General features: G+C 46.3%; 1 protein-coding gene across 1 annotated transcript in view; it reads right to left on the reverse strand.

Annotated features, from left to right (window-relative positions):
• Nucleotides 1–21,972, reverse strand: part of itprid1 (ITPR interacting domain containing 1) — a 185,103-nt gene that overhangs the window by 152,703 nt on the left and 10,428 nt on the right. The window contains exons 3-6 of the mRNA XM_070874657.1: nucleotides 21,592–21,635; nucleotides 14,178–14,231; nucleotides 13,167–13,218; nucleotides 5,277–5,363 (exon numbers count right to left, since the gene is read on the reverse strand). Of these exons, the coding sequence (XP_070730758.1) occupies nucleotides 5,277–5,363; nucleotides 13,167–13,218; nucleotides 14,178–14,231; nucleotides 21,592–21,635 (237 nt within the window). The remainder of the gene's footprint in view (nucleotides 1–5,276; nucleotides 5,364–13,166; nucleotides 13,219–14,177; nucleotides 14,232–21,591; nucleotides 21,636–21,972) is intronic.

Raw genomic sequence — 21,972 nt, forward strand, 5'->3', positions numbered from 1 at the left:
CAGTAAACAGGCATGTATACACAACAACACTTTCCCCCCTAAGCATTTTTCATATCCTTATTGTCATGACCAGGGGAGGTGATCAGTGGTGGGCTATGGGAGGTTGTGGTGAGGGTTGTGTGGTTGCCAGGTGTGACCCTGTACTTGAGGCTGGCCTCGTACATTTCCCCTCCCTCACACACAGACCATGTGGGCGTTACTGTTGTGGGATCCCTCAGGGGGATAGCCACGGCAGCAGTGGGTGGTATGTATACACTGTGATGTGGGTAGTTGTGGGCAGGGCCACAAGACTGGGTGGGCTCCTTGTCCACCAATTGGGATGGAGGGTCAGGTCTTGCCAGGGAAGCTGGAGGGTATTGGCCTCATGCTCCTGGTGTTGGCCCTGGTGGCCAGGGGTTGTAGGGCTGATCTGATACAGGTTGCCATTGGTGGTGGCTGGGCTGCCCATTGACCACTGTCCCTGTAGTGGGTCTGTTCCCACTGCCTGTGTGTGTGTCCTGCAAGGGGCATCACATTCATTCCAAAGGTCCAGGCTACATGTTCAGGTAGTCTGCTGGACATCGGGGTCTCCCACAGGGGGATTCCATTGGCATCAACATGGTCCATGTAGGACCCAATGTCCTTTGGCAGTGTCCTACCAGTATACATGACACCTTGGCTCTGATCACACATAGTCAAGCCTGCATTATACATTCTAGCATTTGCATCACTTTTGGGTGTCCTGGTTTCAACAGACATGGTTACATTAGGCATTTCACATTCTTTATCATTATTGTTAAGCATAATAAATTTGTTCTTAACCTTACTGATACCTGCATTCATCTCATTAGTCACATTAGTTAAACCAGCATCACAATTCATGGTTACATTGCATACATTTTCATACTTGCACCCTTTAATTGCATCTTTAGCTTTAAAGACCGTGTACTCAAATAGTTGAAACTTCCCCTTTAAATTTTTTTGGTTACCGGGGAAGTGTTGTTGTGTATTGTGTATGCATGCCTGTTTACTGTGTGGTGTCTGTAACACTGTTATGCAACACTGAATGTACCCTTACACTATACACACCTTGCCTGTACACCAGAGGGTGCTGCTGCTGGAGACCTAAGGGTTACCTGCATACGGCAGGTAACCCAGTATAAAAGGGAACTCACAGCTTGTTGTCGGCACTCAGGAGCTGCAAGTAAAGGACTACAGGTCTGCACAGTTTAAGTATCATACTCTGCCTCATGGAGTCATTACTAAAGGTGCCTACATATAGAATAACTGGCGACGGGAATACGAGGTCACAAACTACACGCTCAACATGTCTAACCTCAGCAACTTTCAGCAATTTACAGAGGGGGATGATTGGGATGCTTTTGTGGAAAGATTGGAACACTTCTTTATAGCCAACGACCTGGACAGGGATGCACTGGCCACGCTACTGAACAAACGCAGGCCATCCTGTTTAACAGTTGTGGGCCCACCATCTACAGTCTCGTCAGGGACTTACTAGCCCCGGAGAAGACAACCACCAAGAGCTATGAGTAACTTGTAACAATCATACACAACACTAATCACCACACTGTTACATTCAATGGCATTACCATCGGCGAATACCCCACTATCGACATCCTGGGGGTCACCATTGATCAGAAACTTATCTGGACCAGCCACATAAATATTGTGGCTGCTAGAGCAGGTCGGAGGCTGGTTATTTTGCGGCAAGTGTCTCACCTCCTGACTCCCCAAAGCCTTTCCACCATCGACAAAGCACAAGTCAGGAATGTGATGGAATACTCTCCGCTTGTCTGGCTGAGTGCAGCTCCAACAACACTCAAGAAGCTCGACATCATTCAAAACAAAGCAGCCCACTTGATTGGCACCCAATTCACCACCAAACATTCACTCCCTCCACCACCGGTGTACCATGGCTGCAGTGCATATCATCTACAAGATGCATTGCAGCAACTCATCAAGGCTTCTTCGGCAGCATATCCCAAACCCACGACTTCTACCACCTAGCAGGACAAGGGCAGCAGGCACCTGGGAACACCACCACCTGCAAGTTTCCCTCCAAGCTGACTTGGAAGTATATCGCCGCCCCTTCATCATCACTGGGTCAAAATCCAGGCACTCTCTCCATAACAGTACTGTGGGAGTACCTTCACCACACAGACTGTAGCAGTTCAAGAAGGCGGCTCACCATCACCTTCTCAAGGGCAGTTAGGGATGGGCAATAAATGCTGGCCTTACCATCGACGTCCACATCCCATGAACGAATTTTTTTAAAACTATATCGTCTCACCTGATGAAAATAGATAATGGAAAGAAACTAGGATAAAATTATCACCACATAAAAAGAGATCTCCACTCACAGCTGCTCTACCAGATTAAAGAAGATTTCTGGTTCTACCACATACACAATTCTAGCCTGTCATCTTCCTGTGCAATTGATGTAAAATGTTTGTTTGCCAATCCCATAGTAAAATCAGGTGGGTCAGGTTGACAACCATTGTGTCAAGAAAACATCATTGTGACATCATTGTGATGTCATCATGACCAATATAGTGAGCAGCTCTTCTCCCTCAGTGACAAAGAACTATAGACCAAATTCAACTCGCAGCAGCCCGTTTTTCCAGTGTAAAATCTCTGAATTTTGTATCGGAATCTGCTGCAGCTGAACTACGCCACAATTGCGGCGGATGCCATAATGGCGCGTGCGACTTTTAGTCATCCATAGTGCCCACCTGAAACAGGGATTGCTGGATACCACTCAAAAAATGGCCCAGGAAATATTTATTTTTTATTTTCATGCATCAGGAAAAGCAGAAGTGTTCCTCCTAGGTCCAGAAAGGAACTGCGGTGATACCGAGATATCTCAGGCACTTCCCTGAACCCCAGGATTGCCTCCAACCCTTCCATAGGCTTAAGGCGCTGGCCAGCTCAACATAGAAGCTGGCTGATTTCCTACCCAATGAGCGAGCTGCAGCAGGATGTCCGTTTCGAGTAGGCAACATTTAAATGAGGACCGAAGCCGAATTTGGCTCGATTCTCAGGTTAGCAAAAGACATCACTCCACCGATTCTACGCCCATTTTCAGTGCGTTGAATTTCTTGGTCAAAGAGCCAAAGAAAGGTGGAACTATAAAACCATAGAACCATAGAACTATAGAACCATACAATGTAGAACCAGAGAACACTGTACTAAAGCATAGTAGAACCATCCAGCTTATAGCTATAGAAACATTCAATTGCAGAACCATAGAACTCTAGAAACATAGATTTTGACTGACATCACCTGGAGTTAATCATAGACTCATAGCACAGAAGGAGGCCACTCAGCTCACCATGCCTGTGCCAGCTCTTTGCAAGAACTATCCCATTAGTGCTACTCTGCTGCTCTTTCCTCGTAGCCCTGCATATGTTTTCTTTTTAAGAATACATTCAATTCTCTTTTGAAAGTTACGATTGAATCTACTTCCACCACCTTTTCAGGCAATTCATTCCAGATCACAACAACACGCTGTGTCAAAAAAAAAAATTCTCCTCAGTTCCCCCTTAGTTTTTTTGCAAATTATGTTCTCTGGTTACCTACCTGCCAGTGGAAACAGTTTCTCCTTATCTAATGTATCAAAACCCCTCATAATTTTGAACACCTCTATTAAATCTCCCTTTAACCTTCTCTGCACTCGGGAGAACAATCCCAGCTTCTCCAGTCTCTCCACATAACTGAAGTCCCTTATCCCTGGTACCAGTCTCGTAAATATCCTCTGCATCATCTCCAAGGCTTTGACATCCTTCCTAAAGTGCAGTGTCCACAATTGGACACAATATTCCAGCTGAGGCCTGGCCAGTGCTTTATAAAGGATTAGCATAACTTCCTTGCTTTTGTACTCGATGTCTCTATTTATGAAGCCAAGGATCCCATATGCGTTGTTAAAGGGGTGGTAACAGCCTTAAAATAGGGTACATAAGAACATAAGAAATAGGAGCAGGAGTAGGCTATTTGGCCCCTCGAGCCTGCTCCGCCATGCAATAAGATCATGGCTGTTCTGATCATGGACTTAGCTCCACTTCCCTGCCCGCTCCCCATAACCCCTTATTCCCTTATCGCTCAAAAATCTGTCTATCTCCACCTTAAATATATTCAATGACCCAGCCTCCACAGCTCTCTGGGGCAGAGAATTCCATAGATTTACAGCCCTCAGAGAAGAAATTTTTCCTCATCTCAGTTTTAAATGGGCTGCCCCTTATTCTGAGACTTTGTCCCCTAGTTTTAATTTCCCCTATGAATGGAAATATCCTGTCTGCATCCACCTTATCGAGCCCCCTCATTATCTTATATGTTTCGATAAGATCGCCTCTGATTCTTCTGAACTCCAATGAGTATAGGCCCAAACTACTCAACCTATTTTCTTTCATAAGTCAACTCCCTCATCTCTGGAATCAACCTAGTGAACCTTCTCTGAACAGCCTCCAATGCAAGTATATCCTTAAATATGGAGACCAAAACTGTATGTAGTACTCCAGGTGTAGCCTCACCAATTCCCTGTACAGTTGTAGCAGGACTTCTCTGCTTTTATACTCTATCCCCCTTGCAATAAAGGCCAACATTCCATTTGCCTTCCTGATTACTTGCTGTACCTGCATACTCACTTTTTGTGTTTCATGCACAAGGACCCCCAGGTCTCTCTGTACAGCAGCACTTTGCAATTTTTCTCCATTTAAATTATCATTTGTTTTTCCAATTTTTCTGTCAAGGTGGATAACCTCACATTTTCCCATATTATACTCCATCTGCCAAATTTTTGCAGATGCCTTACTGCCCGGGTAACACTGGTGATGCAGCAGGCTCCATTTCGAAAGTGGTGTTCAAAGCGCTCACCAGTTTCAGGCGACAGCCCCTTTTAATCTGGAAATCAGGTTCCTATGCCGTAAATAGGACCACGATTGCTATTTTAGGTTGAGCCTGCGCACATGCGACCAGTTTCACCAGCGATAGAAAGTTATTTTTCTGAGCTCTGGAGGACTGGCACTGTTCCTCCAGAGCCCAAATAAAATAATCTGGGCCATTGTCACCTTGGGATCCCTACCCTCTGCAATTGTAGACCACCCTCCCCCATAACCTGCCTTGCTGGCTGCCGCCCCAGTTATATTAATGTGAACTAGGGATTTAATGCAGGAGCATCAATCTCCCTGCTATCTAAAGTACATAAGTGCCAAATGTTTAGGAATAGTAACATTTACCATGTTATTACTGTATGAGTCCTGTGTCGCCTCAGAGTAACTCACCTCTTGAGTCCACTATTCATTGAGGTCGTTGAAGCCATGCTGTTCCACCTTGATAGCGCATGCTTTTCAGAGCAAGTGTGCAAGGTCCTATTGATCAACATAAAGTGTTTTTTTTAGATTCATAGAATGATACTGTACAGAAGGAGACCATTCAGCCCATTGCGTCTGTATCAATTCTTTAGTGCTATCCAATTAGTCCTACTCCACTGCAAATTTTCCCTCTAAGTATTTGTCCAATTTCCTTTTCAAAGTGACTATTGAATCTGCTTCCATCGCCCTTTCATGCAATAGATTCCAGATCATAACAACTTAGAGTAAAAAAGATTCTCCTCATTTTCCCCTGGCTTTTTTTCTAATTATTTTAAATCTGTGTCCTTTAGTTACTGACTGTTCTTCCAGTGGAAACAGTTTCACCCTATCTATTGTATCAAAACCCTTCATAATTTTGAACACCTCTAGTAAATCTCCCCTTAACCTTCTCTGCTCTAAGGAGAACAATCCCAGCTTCTCTAACTCACTGCATAATTGTTTCCTTCCTTCCGGGTACCATTCTATTAAATCTCCTCTGCATGCTGTCCAAAGCCTTGACATCCGTCCTAAAGTTCAATGCCCAGAATTGGGAACAATGCTCTAACTGAGGTCTAACCAGTGATTTATAAAGGTTTACTATAACTTCCTTGATTTTATACTCTATGGGGAGGAAATTAGGCACTGTAGCGCTCATTTTTTAGGCACTACATTGCCTCCCAATGCTCAAAAACAGTGCCTGAGATCCGACGGGAAGTGCGCAGGGCGCCATTTTGGTAAAGGGATTTGCGCGCACCTAATGACCACCGGCAACATGCAGAGCAAGCAGATTATGACATCAATCAGTTTGCAATGTTGATTTGATGCCAGTGCTGCCATTTTTGAACACAATGCTCCAGCCTATGCACCATCATAACCACTTACAGCTGAAAATGATGTTAAACAATAAGGACACCCATCAGCACTACTTAAAGGGATCATGACGTACTTGCAGGTCAGTTGCTGCATTATTTCTTCCAGCTGCTGGTGCCATTGTATGTGTTTTTGGAGCTTTCCTATACTTGCCTAAAGTTTCTAATAGTCTACAGGCTGTAGCTGAAGTACTTTATTGTTCGTTTAAAAGCTTGTGCTGAAACAAGTTGCTTCCAGACATGGGTGACCAGGTCGGCCGCCTTCTTGGAATCGAGCATGATGGAGAGAATGAAGTGGTAAGTGTGTGGGGGTGAGATAAAGCATATGAATTGTAGGGTTGAGTACTGATTGAAAGAGATTGTTGGTCGGTGACTTATGGGGGTGTAGTGAATTGAGCAGTGGATGACGCTGGTGATGCAGTTGGTAGGATGTGCCATTTGAAGATGAACCTACTCCATATGGGATTGTTAAAGTCCTTCCTGCATTGCATCCATGTTCTTGGAGCAACACTCCTGACATTGACTACCGATGCTACTTTTCCCAATTGCCTCCGAGCATTTGTCTGGAGGGCCTCCTGCAACCTTGTGGATACAGGACATCTCTCCTTCTTTCCACTTCTTCCAACAAGACCTCCAGTGAATTGTTTGAAAACTTTGGTGCTCGTTCTCTCGCATGTTCAGCAAACTGTCAGAGAACAGATTCAGTTTTCAAATGACTCCCACCACTTCTTTCAGCTAGACTGCACCATCTCTTTAAGAGGTGAAGGCTGCCTTTAAGTAGAGCTAGCCACTCAAGATATCAAGCCCCCTGTGGATGTGTGCAGCCATTGAACAGCGCGGGTATCGTTGGCTAAATGCCAACAATCATATAAAGCAGCAGGCAGCACAAATTTACCCGTCTGCAATGCAAGTTCAGCCTGCCTCTCTTCTGCGCATACATCCGCGCCAGCGTGTCCTTGGAGATGGAGCACACGGTGTCCACCGGTACGCTCGCGGCCTTCCGCGAGAGGTGGGCGCCGGAGAGACTGGAGTGCATCGTTACCCCTAGCAACCAAATTTTAATTTGATTTTATATGTTTTAAAGTTTAATTTGTTTTAATTGCTGGTTTTAGTGTCCTCCTCCCCTTTTATAGCGGGCACTTGTAAAATGTATGATTTTAATGCCCCCAAAAAAATCACAAAACACAAAAAAAGACCAAATAATTTATTAAAAAAAGGGCCGTTGAAAAGTGTCTGGAGTGTCCCCCAGATCGGGGGGCACTTGATTTAATGTTTAATTTTGGTTTCTCCAAAAAAAGAGTTGTCTGCAAAGCAATTAACAGTTATAGGTTAATGGTGAACCAGGATCCCCGCGCCCAATTTTGTGCGTTAACCAATTTCTCCCCAGAACGCCTATTTATAAAGCCAATGATCACTATTGTTTTTTTTTTAACCGCTTCATCAACTTGTGCTTCCACCTTCAGAGACTTGTGTACGTGAATCCCCAGATCTCTCTGTTCCTGTACCCTTTTTAAAGTTTTATCATTTCATTTTATTGCCTCTCCTCATTTTTCCTTCCAAAATGCATCACTTCACACATCTCCATTTAAAATTCCTAGGGGCATAAATTCCCTTGTTGTGCACCTCCCATTAGTGTCTCCGGGGGCGGGGCTAACGGGGTGCGAAAGTGTTTTTGCCCGGGGTGGTGAAGGGGTGGGGCGGGGCGCTCGTTACCGGCTCGGGAAATTGGGCGGGAGTTAGCGGAGGCATAAATAAATGCATTAGCGCTGCGCCCCGCTGGTAGCAACCGCTTTCCAACCCATGGGGTTAATTGGTCAGCGCCCTGTGAGGCCTCCGCGGGTGATGCCTATGCCAGCCACGTGGGTCATGGACCGGGCCGCCCACCCATCGTGAGGCAATACTTAAAGGTGTGCTGCACCGCGCACCACCACCTTTTGTTTTTAACACCCCTCCCCCCACTGGTCGGGCCATTGTCCACTCCTTTCGTGAGATCCAGGCCACGATCATGCAGCCCTGTGCTCTGTTTCGGTGCCCTGCTGTGGCCATGGCACCCCTTAGCCCTGGTGGCCCAGTGGAGACCAGCAAAGGGCCTGCAGAGCTCACAGCGTCCTTCTCCTTTAACGGAAGGAGAAGGGCGTTGAAACTTGTCATCGCTACACGGTGAGGACACATAGCGCTCCGCGATTCGCCCGGGTAGCGCCTCTGATCCCACCCCGAAAGGAAGTGGAGCCCATGACATTGCGCTCTACTTTCTGTGAGGGGCGGTAACCCGAATTTCGCTTCCGGGACGGGAATTCTGCGCCGGGCACAGGATGTCCGGCCTCGGAGAGATTACCACCCCCAACCGGGGCAATGGGAAATTTTGACCCCCTAATATCTAAAGCCAAACTGACGAATTCTAGATAAATATGCAACCGATTCGCACATGTGATCTTGATGTACTAAAGCTGCTATTTAATTCCAGGGTGAATTTGGCTCACTTGGTCACTCCTTCACCTTGGAGTCAGAAATTAGTTTGTCCAACCCCCACTCTAGGAATGCAGCATATAATCTCGGATGAAATTCCAATGTAGGACTGAAGGAGTTTTGTCGAATCTCTGTAAATTGGCTGCGACATCTGCATATATAATAACACTGCCTGCACTTTAAAAGCAACCTTTATTATGTAGGCGGATGTGGCAGCCAATCGACACACCGTAAGGTCCCACAAATGAATGAATGAATTTTATGCTGGTTATCTGTCAGAACATTCTTGTTCAAGCAACCATCAGCACTTGCATCGTCCTTTACAACAGGCATTCTGGTCAAGTTTTCACATCAACTTTTCAGGTGTACTTCTGTGTTACATGACAGGAAGATAATGCTGTAAAGGTGACAGCTAGAGTTTTAACCAAGAAATAACAAGGTAGAAATTGGTTTAAGTCTGATTTCAGGTACAGAATGGGCACATGCTCATTCATGTGACCACAACTCAGGCACCAAATTGGTCAGCCTGATTAATTAATATAGGTGCGCTGCTAGTACTACTCATGCTGTTCATTGGTAGCTTGCCTCATGGGGAGGGCATCAATATTGTATGTTACTGATGCCATTTAAAGTTAGCCTAAACCTCTTAATGGGGAGGTGCATTTTGCCTGCAAGTAACTATAACTGAGAATTGTAGGCAATGGCAATCACAGAGAAGATGCAAGGGCCCACCATTTTTCAGACACTACATTGAAGGTTTTGGTAGAGGAGGTCAGCAGGAGGAGGGGCACTTTCTATCTACCAGGTGGCAGGAAGATATCAAGGCAAGCTGCCCGGCAGAAGTGGGCAGAGGCAGCAGTACCAGAAATATTACTCCAGCCCATGGCTGCAATGCATGAAAAAGTTCAATGACCTAATGTGGCTAAGATAAGCCTTCTAACTCATATCTATCATTACTCTCTGGTTTGCCTTGCACTACCCGTTGCCCCAGCACCCTCATTTATATCGATTGCCAGCACTCTCCTACAATCACAGCAGTACACATCACTTATCTCCTTCAGCTCTGACTGCAGCATTCTGCACCTGTTACACTCCTCACCATTCCTTCCTTCGCCCCTCACCCATACACATTGTGGATGACGAACTGCTGCTTCATTCAGAGGCCACTCATTTGTGTCTGCTTACTGCCCTCAGGGAGCAGAAGGATAAAGAGGTCAGCACTGCGTAACACAAATCGTCACTTGGCCTGACACTGACACTGTGTACAGTTCAGAGGATAGGCTGTAGTGCACAGCATTTGACGATTCACCCGGCACTAGTGCGCAGGAGAAATAGGACACCCAAGAAGCAGCTTGCTGGAGGGAGAGCTCACACCCTAGTCCTGCTGCACAGGGTACAGATGGAGACATCAAGGAACCACCTTCCATAACAAGACTGATGGCAATCCTCACAGGCCTTCTAAGTGCATTGGACTCCCATTGAGCTTGCATACAATGTTGAAGAGCATGGAGGTGTCCAACTCCAACTTCTATGTTGTCTTTGCGCATGGCATCGAACTTGCAGTCAAATATGGAGCAAGTGGTCATCTCTCTCAGCACTGCAGGGGTCCCCACAGTGATGGAGCCTCTGTTGACAGCTCTGATGTGAGCTCAGACTGCTGCCATCTTTGCTCTGGGGTACAACATCCCCTCTGACTTATAAAGCCTACAGAGTGTGGATAGTGGCTTCAAGAGCCTCCCAGCACGCCTGCACTAGATTCTTGTGCAGAACAGCGGGAATACTAGTGCTCAGCTCCCTGAGAGTGATATTTGTTCAATGGGAGAGGCACCTACTGTCCTCTCTGAGAATGACAGCATGTCTGCTCCACCACCAGCCTCTCAGCCCGTGCTCTCACTGATGTTGGACAGTCAGCTGGGCCAAACTCTCCCAGTGACAGTGGAGTCCCAACAGTTTGCAACCAGGTCCTCAACAGCCAGAGCTCCACAAGACACCTGCAATTGCCTTCTCAAGTGCCCTCAGCAGATGTTCAGCGAACTTTCACCTCCCAAACTGTAAGCACTGAGGAGCCACCTCATAAGAGCACTAGAATAGGTCACCGAGCACAGAAGACAGGTACAAAGGTGATTTGTTGCCAGGCATCAGTCATGTAACCATTTGTCAAATCAAGAATGGAGTCTATTGGAACAGTGGTAAAATGTGTTATGTTAGAGCTGCTGGTTTCTATGCATGTTCATGTTACATTGCTAAGATTATGAAGTTGTACATTTTGAGGACATTGATATGGTGGGTGTCAGGACTGGGTGAGATGGAAGGAGGGAGTGTTGGTGCTCTGGGCAGGGGAGGGATGGTTTAGGAGAATCACTCCTCCATAACTTGCTGCATTACAGCTCTGACGGCTCGTTGTACTGCTGGGCTGTGATCGTTATCCTTTTATCATCTTCCTGCTCCACTTCATCTTCCTCAGGCAGCTACAAGGCAACTGCACTTTGGATGCCAATATTGTGGATCATGCAGCAACCAATTATGACTCTTGACACTCACTCTAGACTTTACTGAATGACCTCTTATGAGCTGTCCCAACAGCAGAACCATTGTTTCAGGAGATACCAGTTGTTTGCTCAATCAGAACGAGGTCTAGTATTGTACTTGAGCTGTTGTGACCTTAGTCCCATTTATTGTAATTCCAGACTGAGGCACAAGCATGATGGGCAGCCTTTTATACTGGGCCCTGCACACCTATGCAGGTGACCCTCAGGTCTCCCACTGCAGTGCCCTCTGGTGACACACCTTATGTGACTATACAGTTAGCATACATGGTCTACATACATTACAGCTGCATGACGCTCATTATATCAGTGCTCTGAGTCTGTGCCCAGATTTCTGAGAGTTGGTGAGGGGATAGTCCTTGTCCCCAGAAGCCAACCTAGCACCAGTTCACTAGATGGAACAGAGGCTGTATTGAGGACGGCTGCAGTAGAAAAGCATTATGACTACTGGCAGGAAAGCAGGCAGAGACCTGCTTGAGTCACTGCCTGTGGCCAGAAATGAGTTGAACATTGAGCAAATGGTAGCCCTTCCTGTGCAGTAGCAGAGCTGGTTCCTGATGGAGAGCTCGCAGCGCTACATGCGTGCAGTCTATGAAGCGCTGCACCTGTGTGATTCCAGCAATGCAGGTAAATCCCAATGCTCTTTCTTTCTGCTTGTCAGCTTTCCTGTAGAAGCTAATCAACTGTTGCCGCCTCATAAACAATGCATCAGTGATCTTCCTGATCACCGTGTGCAAACTGACTCATGTTGCTGATGGTACCAAAAGCAGTTTGGAATGAGACAGAGACATAAATGTTTAGAGCCACAGTGACCATCACTGCCAAAGCCATTGCATTGCTTGCTGTGATGCTGGGCTCTAATTCTCGCTCCAACTGGTAGCACAGGTGAGTGACTGTCTCTTTTTTGAACAGTTACCTTACACACTGCTCCTCTGTGAGATTCAGGCTTGATTTTCTGCTCCTGTAAACCCACAAGCCAAAATGACTCCTTTGCCCTCTTCTTGTAGCTTGTGCTGATCCTCGCAGCCTTCCTTGCTGCTGCTTCTCCTGATTTGGGAGCCCTAAAGCTAAGCCCAGCAGCATGCCCATGTTCAGCATTTCTGAACAAGAAATTTCAGGGAAATAGTTGCAGTCCTGCATAAATGGACTCTGAAAAATTATTTAAGAGCAAAACATTTTCTAAAACAGCTAAAATCTTGGTACAAAAACACACCCGCAGCCTAAGACTTAACTTGATGGAGGAGAGGATCACTTCAAATACCGTTTGTGAAAGCCGCTTGCTGACTGATTTGCAGGGCGAGTTTAGGAAGTGACGTTTCAAGCATGCATGGTCACCAGAGTGCCCTGATACAAGTGCAGAGCCCTTATTAACATAATTAACTGATGCTTCCATTTGTTGCGTGCAGCCACCCAGGACGTCTATTGAGCGCCTGAACCAACTTTGTGTTGTGCGCGCTACACCGACGTTCTGGCGCATTGCAGTGTTTGACATTGTGGCTCCCATTTTGGACCTGGAAAATGTGTGAAATGCATAGCAATTTCGGCTCAGACATGCTTGTTACGATCTGTGATATGCTCTGTAAACTGCACTTTTTGGATCATAAATCTAATTATTGTTAATTTTTTTCTCCCAATTCCTTCCTTTATGCCTTTCACTGTCAACCACCTCCCAGTCTTCACCAAGGGAGCTATGGGCAGTCCAGGGTGCACACGTGCAGGCCAACGTGGCTCTCTCTGCAAGTATCTCTTCTATCCTGCAGTGAGGAGTCTGGCTTCCACCTGAAACCATTTTCTGACAGCACAGGCAAGATGGAGAAATCAATGCATGGAGATTGTGATTGACTGCTCACTAAGCACCACTCCATGTTTGATCTCCAGTACACTGTGCCAGATTCAACATTTTGCCTTAACATTAATTTCAGCCACAAAAATATACTAACCTCATATATTCTTGTACAGACATGTTTTGCATTCCACTCTGATATAAAGTAGCTGTAGGGTGTGGAAAAAAAATTGCAAAGCATTTAATTGAGAAATAGAATCCAGCAAATTGTCTGACATGAATTTACCTAAATACATTGTAAGCATTGTGCAACCGTTCCCACTGTACATGGGGACATTCATGCAACATTGCACAGTGTGACTGTCTTCCCACGGTTTCCCTATTTGTAATCCACACTTGCAATATGGGTTGGCAGGGCAGCCAGGTGATAGGGAATCAGTTTACGGAAGCTTATCCACGCACCTAATCTCCAGCTGATGAATTCAGGCCATGGTTTGGACCTTGGAGAACCCATTAATTTGTGCCGCACCAGAGCTGGAGCTTGGCATCAACATGTTTTAGGCAAATGATTCACTTCTGCAGTGCTGATCTGTCCTAACAGAAGTGAAACTCAAAACAAAACAATTTGTTTTCTGTTGCAGGGAGGACCCTTTTCCTATCGGGAGCGCCTCCATTCCATGCATAAATCTCGTTTCAATAGCCACGATGGTGACTGAGTGTAGACATCACAATTGCTTCCTAACAGTGCAGTGTACACATTGGTTTAAGTCCTGAAAATGCATGTCTACGAATGCAGAGTTAAAATCTGGCCTTTAGGACAAATTCTGACATAACGATGAATGCTAAGAGGCTTGCCAATGCATCATGTGGTATCTAACTGAGTCCCAGAGCAGCCTGTACATGGCAACACTCAGAGGCTCCAAATCTTGGTCTTGGGGGGTCCCCTCACCCGACCTTTACCATGCGCCTGTCTACATATGGGTGGGGGGCAGTTCCCTCCAACAGGAAATGGTGTGGAGATAGGGATGCAGCGGAGCACTTCCACAAGTTGCTTTCCACCTATTCTACTTCCAAACCATGGGAAAATGGGCAGGGGTGGGGGAGGAGTTGGAAGAAGAGGAAGGAAAGAAGAATTGAGATGGAAAAAGATAAACCCTGTAACACTCACCTTCTACGCCCAGCATTAAGTCATCTTCTGCGCTGCTCACCCTCCTCATGATGCCTGATGGGCCAAACAAAATAGATTATCGCTGTGTCATTGCAAACCAAATTTTGTTCTCCGAAGTAGTCGTGGTTCAGATTAAGTGATGCAAACTAAGAGAATCTTTCAATAGCTTCTCAGCAGATCGTGTTCTATTTTGAAGTGTAGATGCAGCTTTTGGCAATACTGTACAACAACAAAAATGGCTTTTCCACCAACCCGCTCTCACTGCATTTGTGATCTGCTCACAATGCCGTTGAACTGCTCAAATGACAGAAGCTCAGCTTTAGTTAAGCTTCATCTCCAGGTGGGACATGTGCTTGTGACCACTATGGGGGAAGGAAGTGTGGCACGTGAGGGGTAAAGTTTTGGTTGAACTTCTGCATGCTCCCGACAGCTAAGTCTCCCCGCAGGAGCTCAAAGATAGAATATTGCCCCTGTCATTTCAAAAGTATTTCTGGGAAAGGTAGTACACTAAATGAAATTGATTATTCACCCACCCAGTCAGGGAATGATGGGAAATGGGGATAGGTTTACTTTGAACTTTTCCCTTCATTCCCTTTGCTTTATTCCCTGAAATACACCCTATCTTCTTGAACAGGATCATGTGCAGACCTGCTCCCAGATCTCTGTTACTGTCACTCTGAGCTGAGCTTTGGGGAGGTACACAGCAGAGGTCCAAAATGACTTTACATTTGGACTTTCCTAGTAGAGCAACTGCCCTTCAGTTTACACCTCAATTGAACTCTGTCACCCTTGGCAGAAAACAGCATTGAAATGGGTAAAGAAAATGACCTAAGAGGACATGCTGGTGGGCCGACTACATATAGTAGGGAATCTGTATTGAAATTAAAGATTAAGACCAATGGCAAAGGTTGGGATTGAAGGGACAGTGGCAGGAGCTCTCAACTGTAAGACTAACTGGCTAAATTGTCACACTATGTGGTATTTGAGCCAAATACACCAGATGTGAATCAAACACCAATGACAGTATTGGGATTGCCAGCCATCCAGTTTTAAATTATAGAGTCCTGATGTTGACTGAAATATGTGGAAAATTCTAAAATGCACACAAAGCACTCTAAATCTGGTTTGTAAAATAGACAAGAGGGTATTTTTTCTCTGCGTCTGATGGTAGAAGGGTATCAGGTATTAAAGGTACCAGTGAATTTTCATCTGAGGACGAACAAACATCAGAAGAGAGATTTTTCTCAGTCTGTACCCAAGAACACTGGAATGTTGTAAAGGAAACCACCGAACAAAATCACCGCTCAGAACACCAACCATGATTCCAGCACCTTTGAGACCCTGCTCTGAACCTCGGAAAGGTAAGGTGACAACCTTAAGCAATACTTCCTACCCAATAGTTTGTTTTGTTGAAGGGATTCAAGGCTTTTTTTTTGAGGGAGCATGTGGATAGGCTGCTTTCAGATCTCTCGTTGGCCAGCCAATGTAAAAGGGTGAGACAGCCATCAACAAACAACTCTACCTCTTCACCTGCTCAGCATAGTTCTGATCAGGAGCTGAGGATTGTTTTCAAATCTCTCCCTGGCCTCCACCCACCCCCACCAAAATCTTTGCATTCCTCCAATTCCAGCCTTCAACACATTCCCGATTTTAAGACGGCATCATAGGCAGTCCCTCGAAATCGAGGAAGACTTGCTTCCACTCTATAAAAATGAGTTCTTAGGTGACTGAACAGTCTAATATGGGAATTACACTCTCTATCACAGGTGGGAAAGGCAGTCATTGAAGGAAAGGGTGGGTGGGACTGGTTTGCTGCACTCTCCTTCCGCTGCCTGCGCTTGGTTTCTGCATGCTCTCGGCAATGAGACTCGAGGTGTTCAACGCCCTCCTGGATGGACTTCCTCCACTTAGGGCGATCTTTGGCCAGGGACTGCCAGGTGTCGGTGGGTATGTTGCATTTTATCAAGGAGGCTTTGAGGGTGTCCTTGAAAGGTTTCCTCTGCCCACCTTGGGTTAGTTTGCCATACAGGAGTTCCGAGTAGAGCGCTTGCTTTGGGAATCTTGTGTCAGGCATACGAACAATGTGGTGCTGGTCGAGTGTGGTCAGTGCTTCGATGCTGGAGATGTTGGCCTGGTCGAGGACGCTAATGTTGGTGCATCTGTCCTCCCAGGGGATTTGCAGGATCTTGCAGAGACATCGTTGGTGGTATGGTATTTCTCCAGCAAATTGAGGTGTCTACTGTCTATGGTCCACGTCTCAGCCATACAGGAGGGCGTGTATCACTACAGCCCTGTGGACCATGAGCTTGGTGGCAGATTTGAGGGCCTGATCTTCGAACGTTCTTTTCCTTACGCGGCCGAAGGCTGCGCTGGTGCACTGGAGACAGTGTTGAATCTCGTCGTCGATTTCTGCCCTTGTTGATAAAAGGTATGGAAAGTGGTCCACATTGTCCAGGGCCGTGCCATGGATCTTGATAACTGGAGGGTAGTGCTCCATGGCGGGGTCAGGCTGGTGGAGGACCTTTGTCTTATGGATGTTTAGTGTAAGGCCCATGCTTTCGTACGCCTCAGTGAAGATGTTGACTATGACTTGGAGTTCAGTCTCTGAGTGTGCGCAGACGCATGCGTCATCTGTAGTTCGACGACAGAGATTGGGACAGTCTTGGATCTGGCCTGGAAACGACGAAGGTTGAACAGGTTCCCACTGGTTCTGTAGTTTAATTCCAATCCAGTGGGGAGCTTTTTGACTGTGAGATGGAGCATGGCAGCGAGGAAGATTGAGAAGAGCGTGGACACGATGATGCAGCCCTGTTTGACCCCGGTCTGGACATGGATTGGGTCTGTAATGGATCCGTTGGTCAGGATCACGGCTTGCATGTCATCGCGGAGCAGGCGGAGGATGGTGACAAACCTTTTGGGGGCAGCTGAAATGGAGGAGGGCGCTCCATAGTCCCTCACGGTTGACAGTGTCAAAGGCCTTTGTAAGGTCAAAGAAGGCCATGTACAAGGGTTGGTGCTGTTCCCTGCATTTTTCTTGCTGCTGTCGTGCTGTAAAAATCATGTCCGTTGTAACCCGTAGAGGACGAAGTCTGCATTATGACTTCGGGAGGAGCTCCTCAGCCACAGGGAGAAGACGGTTGAGGAGGATTCTAGCGCCGACTTTCTTAGTGGCTGATAATAAGGAGATTCCTCTGTAGTTGCCGCAGTTGGATTTGTCCCTTTTTTAAAGATGGTCATGATTACGGCATCTCTGAGATCTCCCGGCATGCTCTCCTCCTTCCAGATGAGAGAGATAAGGTCATAAATTCATGCCAATAGTGCCTCTACGCCATACTTTAGTGCCTCAGCAGGGATTCCGTCTGCTCCCATTGCCTTGTGGTTCTTAAGCTGACGGATGGCCTTTTCTACCTCGTGCAGGGCTGGGGTTTTGCTGAGATAGTGACGGGTAGCATGCTGCAGGATGGAGTCGAGGATACTCGACTCAAAGACAGAGTCTCGGTTAAGGAGATCTTCGAAGTGCTCCTTCCAGCGGGTCCTGACTGCCTCGGTGTCCTTGATGAGTGTCTTCCCATTCTTGGCCAGCAGTGGGGTGGGGCCTTGGGTGTTTGGGCCTTAGGTGGCCTTGACTACGGTGAAGAATCCTCGCATATCATGGCTGTCGGCCAGCTGCTGTATCTCCTGTGCTTTCTCCACCACCATCTGTTCATTAGGTTGCGGGTTTTTTGTTGGACCTCGGCCTTCAGCCGCCTGTAGAGCTGCTTTGCTGCTTCAGAGTTGGGTTGTTGTTTTAGGCTCAGAAATGCCCTGCACTTGCGAATTATTAACTCTTGGATCTCTTGGTCATTCTCATCAAACCAGTCCTGGTGTTTCCAAGTTGAGTGACCGAGCGTCTCTTCGCAGGCACTGGTTATGGGGGCCTGGAGGGCAGACCAAGAGCTGTGGGTATTCTGCACCTCGGGGTCATCAAGGGATGCCAGGTTAGCAGTGCGATGTTGGCTGTATAGGGCTCCCTTAGCTGGGCCTTTGAGTGCCCCGGCATTGACTTTTTTGCGGCACTGCTTCTGCTGCCGTTGCCACTTTGGGGCTATGTTGATGGATTAGGAAGTGGTCCATCCAGCAGTCATCAGCTCCTGTCATGTCATGGGTGATGCGCACATCCTTGCGTTCCCTTGCTCGGATGATGACATAGTCGAGCAGGTACCAGTGTTTGGAGTGAGGGGGTTGCCACGATGCCTTGTACTTGTCCCTCTGGCTGAACAAGATGTTGGTGATGACAAGTCCGTGCTCTAGGCATTTTGTCAGGAGCAGGGTACCACTGGAATTGTTTTTCCCTACCCCCTCTCTGCCGATCACATCTTTCCAGAGGGTGCGTCCTTGCCGACCCTGGCGTTGAAGTCGCTGAGGAGGATCAGTTTGTCGTCCGTAGGGACACGGGACAGGGATTTTGAGAGGCTAGAGTAAAAACCCTCTTTGGTCTCATCTGTTGCATCGAGTGTTGGGGCGTCCGAACTGATGACTGTGGCGCATTGGTTCCGAGATAGGATCAATCGGAGAGTCATGAGATGTTCGTTAATCCCGCAGGGGGAGTCTCTGAGGCGGTCGACCAACTCGTTCTTGATAGCGAAACCGACTCCGCGGAGGCGCGGTTCTTCCTCTGGTTTGCCTTTCCAGAAGGTGGTGTAACCTCCACCTTGTTTCTTGAGCAGGCCTTCCCCTGCCCACCGGGTCTCGCTTAGGGTGACGATGTCGACATCAAAACGTCTAGTTCCCGGGCAACTATGGTGGTGCGGCGTTCAACAGCGACAGGCCGGGAGGATCCTGATGTTCCAGGTCCCGAACTTCATATTGAAGGGTGGAAGATGCCTGTATGTGAGTTCTTTTAACATGGGGTGGCCGTTGCACACCGACTACCATACGAGCTTAACTGAGCATGTCTTGGCAAGGGGGTCCAAGACGACTGGAGACCAGGCACTGCTGTATGAGCCTAGTCTCAGGATAAGGGGTTGGCCTTTTAAAGACTGAGATGAGGAGGAATTTCTTCACTTAGAGGGTTGTGAATCTTTGGAATTCTCTACCCCACAGGATTGTGAATGCTGAGTCATTGAGCATATTCAAGGCTGAGATATATAGTTTTGGACTCTAGGGGAATCAGGGAATATGGGGATCAGATGAGAAAGTGGAATTGAGGTCGAAGATCAGCCATAAGCTTATTGAATGGTGGAGTAGGCACAAAGGGCCATATGGCCTACTCCTGCTAATTCTTATCATATGTTCCTTAACCACTCCACCATTTGTGTGCATGCTTCAGCTGCCAAGGCCCTAAGCTCTGGAATTCCCTCCCTAAACCTCTTCACATCTCTACCTCTCTCCTCCTCTTTTAAGATGCTCCTTAAAACCTACCTCTTTGACCAAGCTTTTATTCATCTGTCCTAATTTGTCCTTATGTGGCTTGCTGTCAAATTTTGTTCAATAACACTCCTGTTAAATGCCTTAGGATGTTATAGATGTTACATAGCTTGTCTGACATCCAGTGCTGGATGAGCAGAAATTTTCTCCAATTAAATATTTATTTTTATAAATATTTTGGTCCCCGCCACAAACTGCGTTCCCTAACCACTGACTCCACTCCTCCTCCTAGCATCAATCTGAGGATGAACAAGACTGTTCGGAACCTAGGTGTCATATTTGATCCTGAAATGAGTTTCAAGCCACATATCTGCGGCATAACTAAAACTGCCTTTTTCCACCTTTGTAACATTGCCCACCTCCGTCCCTGCCTCAGTTCTTCTGCTGCTGAAACCCTCATTCATGCCTTTGTTACCTCTCGACTTGACGACTCCAACTCACTCCTGGCTGGCCTCCCACATTCTACGCTATGTAAACTTGAGGTCATCCAAAACTCAGCAGGCTGCATATTAACTCGCACCAAGTCACGATCACCCATCACTCCTGTGCTTTCTGACCTACATTGGCTCCCGGTTAAATAACGTCTCGATTTCAAAATTCTCATCCTTGTTTACAAATCACTCCATGGCCTTTCCCCTCTGTATCTCTGTAATCTTTTTCAGCCTCACAACCCCATAAGATGTCTGCGCTCCTCAAATACTGGCCTCTTGAACATCCCTCATTATAACTACAGCTATTTGGGCCCTAAGCTCAAACTCCCTCCCGAAACCTCTCTGCCTCTCTACCTCTCTTTCCTCTAAGACACTCCTTAAAACCTACCTCTATAAACAAGCTTTTGGTCATCTGCCTTAATTTCTTCTTCTGTGGCTCGGTGTCAAATTTATCTGTTTTGTCTTGTAACACTTGTGAAGCGCCTTGGGATGTTTTACTACGTTAGAGGCGTTATATAAATACAAGTTATTAATATTATTATTATAAATGCCACCACACCAACTCCCTCCTCCAAGTCTCATGCCTAAGCAAGACATTTAAATTTTGCTCTGGTAGATATGTTGGGGTTGAAAATGAAAACTTCATGTTAATAACAGAGCCAGGGTGACCAGTCAAAATTCTGCATTGGTTTCTAAAACCCAATTAGCAATAAAAAATGATAAATTATCACCCTAAGGCATTGTAATTTCAGGGATAGTAAAACACTTTGCATCTGTTATACTGCCCTTCTGCCAGCTCTAATGATGCTGGCAAATTCTTGGGCACATATCCTAAAGAGCTTTTATAGACAACACACGCGGAGAAGCAATTAACAGTATATTCTGTTACGGTGTTATGAATCAATGGTGCTTCATAAATGAAACATTGCTGTAGTAACACTTTCAATAAGGTTACTGTTGAAAATGAAAGCTTGGTGACTGTATTTGTGTGGAATTTGTTTGGTGAATACGGTTGTCTATGGTGACTGAGCCGGCAATGAAAGTGCTGCAACTGGTTTTACTGGCTCCAAATTAGGGAGAAGATTAAAAAAAAAAATCCATGAGCACTGCTTCCGATTGTTGCACTATGTACATATGTTGAAGGACAAGCCTGGGTTTGGTTATGACCTCACCCAGGGTCAAATAGTCTGCCAACACTCAGTCTAGGCTCATACATGAAGAATGTGCACTTGAGCAAGATACTGGCACAATTACAAGGTACATTCGCTGCTTTTAAATGATAAAAAATTATGGGCTACACACATGCAATTTCCTACAAAGCGCTCCTGATGCGTGAAATTCCACACTGGACACATGCAAATGGAAAGCTTAGGTTTATACCTCGGCAGGAGGGAAGGGTCGATACTGGGATGAAAGGCAAATTAACTTGTAATGAAATATTTCAGCAGTATTAATTGTGATTCATAGGTGTATAATGTGTGCTTAAAATTAGATAGCAAAGCATCAATAATTCGTCATACAAACTATACACTATCAATTAAGCTCTCTCATTAAAACCCCTAGTTTGTTGTCATTACCTGTTCTATGTGGGCTCTGAGGCCTGTGTTCATTTACATGTACCCTGTAAAGCAAGGCACAGGCACATTAGATTCATGCAAACAGCTGCCTCACCCAGCCATTGAACTTGTACCAGGAACTAAACTCAGACATTCAATTCAACAGTTTGAAGGTAGCTGTAAGGAGGATAGAACTCTCAAACATGAAGCAATCAAATTACAAGATTAATCCTTAGGTGCTGGCAGCTCTGGAGAACTTTGTTATCTTGGGTGGCCAATTTCCTGCAAAAATTTGATTGGCTGAATTTCCTTGGAGCTGCTCCCACTCCACTGCTATAACTTCACCGGATGTGCAGTGGAAACCTTGGCCCAGGAATTGCTGGAGCGGTGCAACTCGTGAAT

Source organism: Pristiophorus japonicus, chromosome 1 (assembly GCF_044704955.1).
Source record: "Pristiophorus japonicus isolate sPriJap1 chromosome 1, sPriJap1.hap1, whole genome shotgun sequence".
In the NCBI taxonomy this organism is placed as follows: domain Eukaryota; kingdom Metazoa; phylum Chordata; class Chondrichthyes; family Pristiophoridae; genus Pristiophorus; species Pristiophorus japonicus.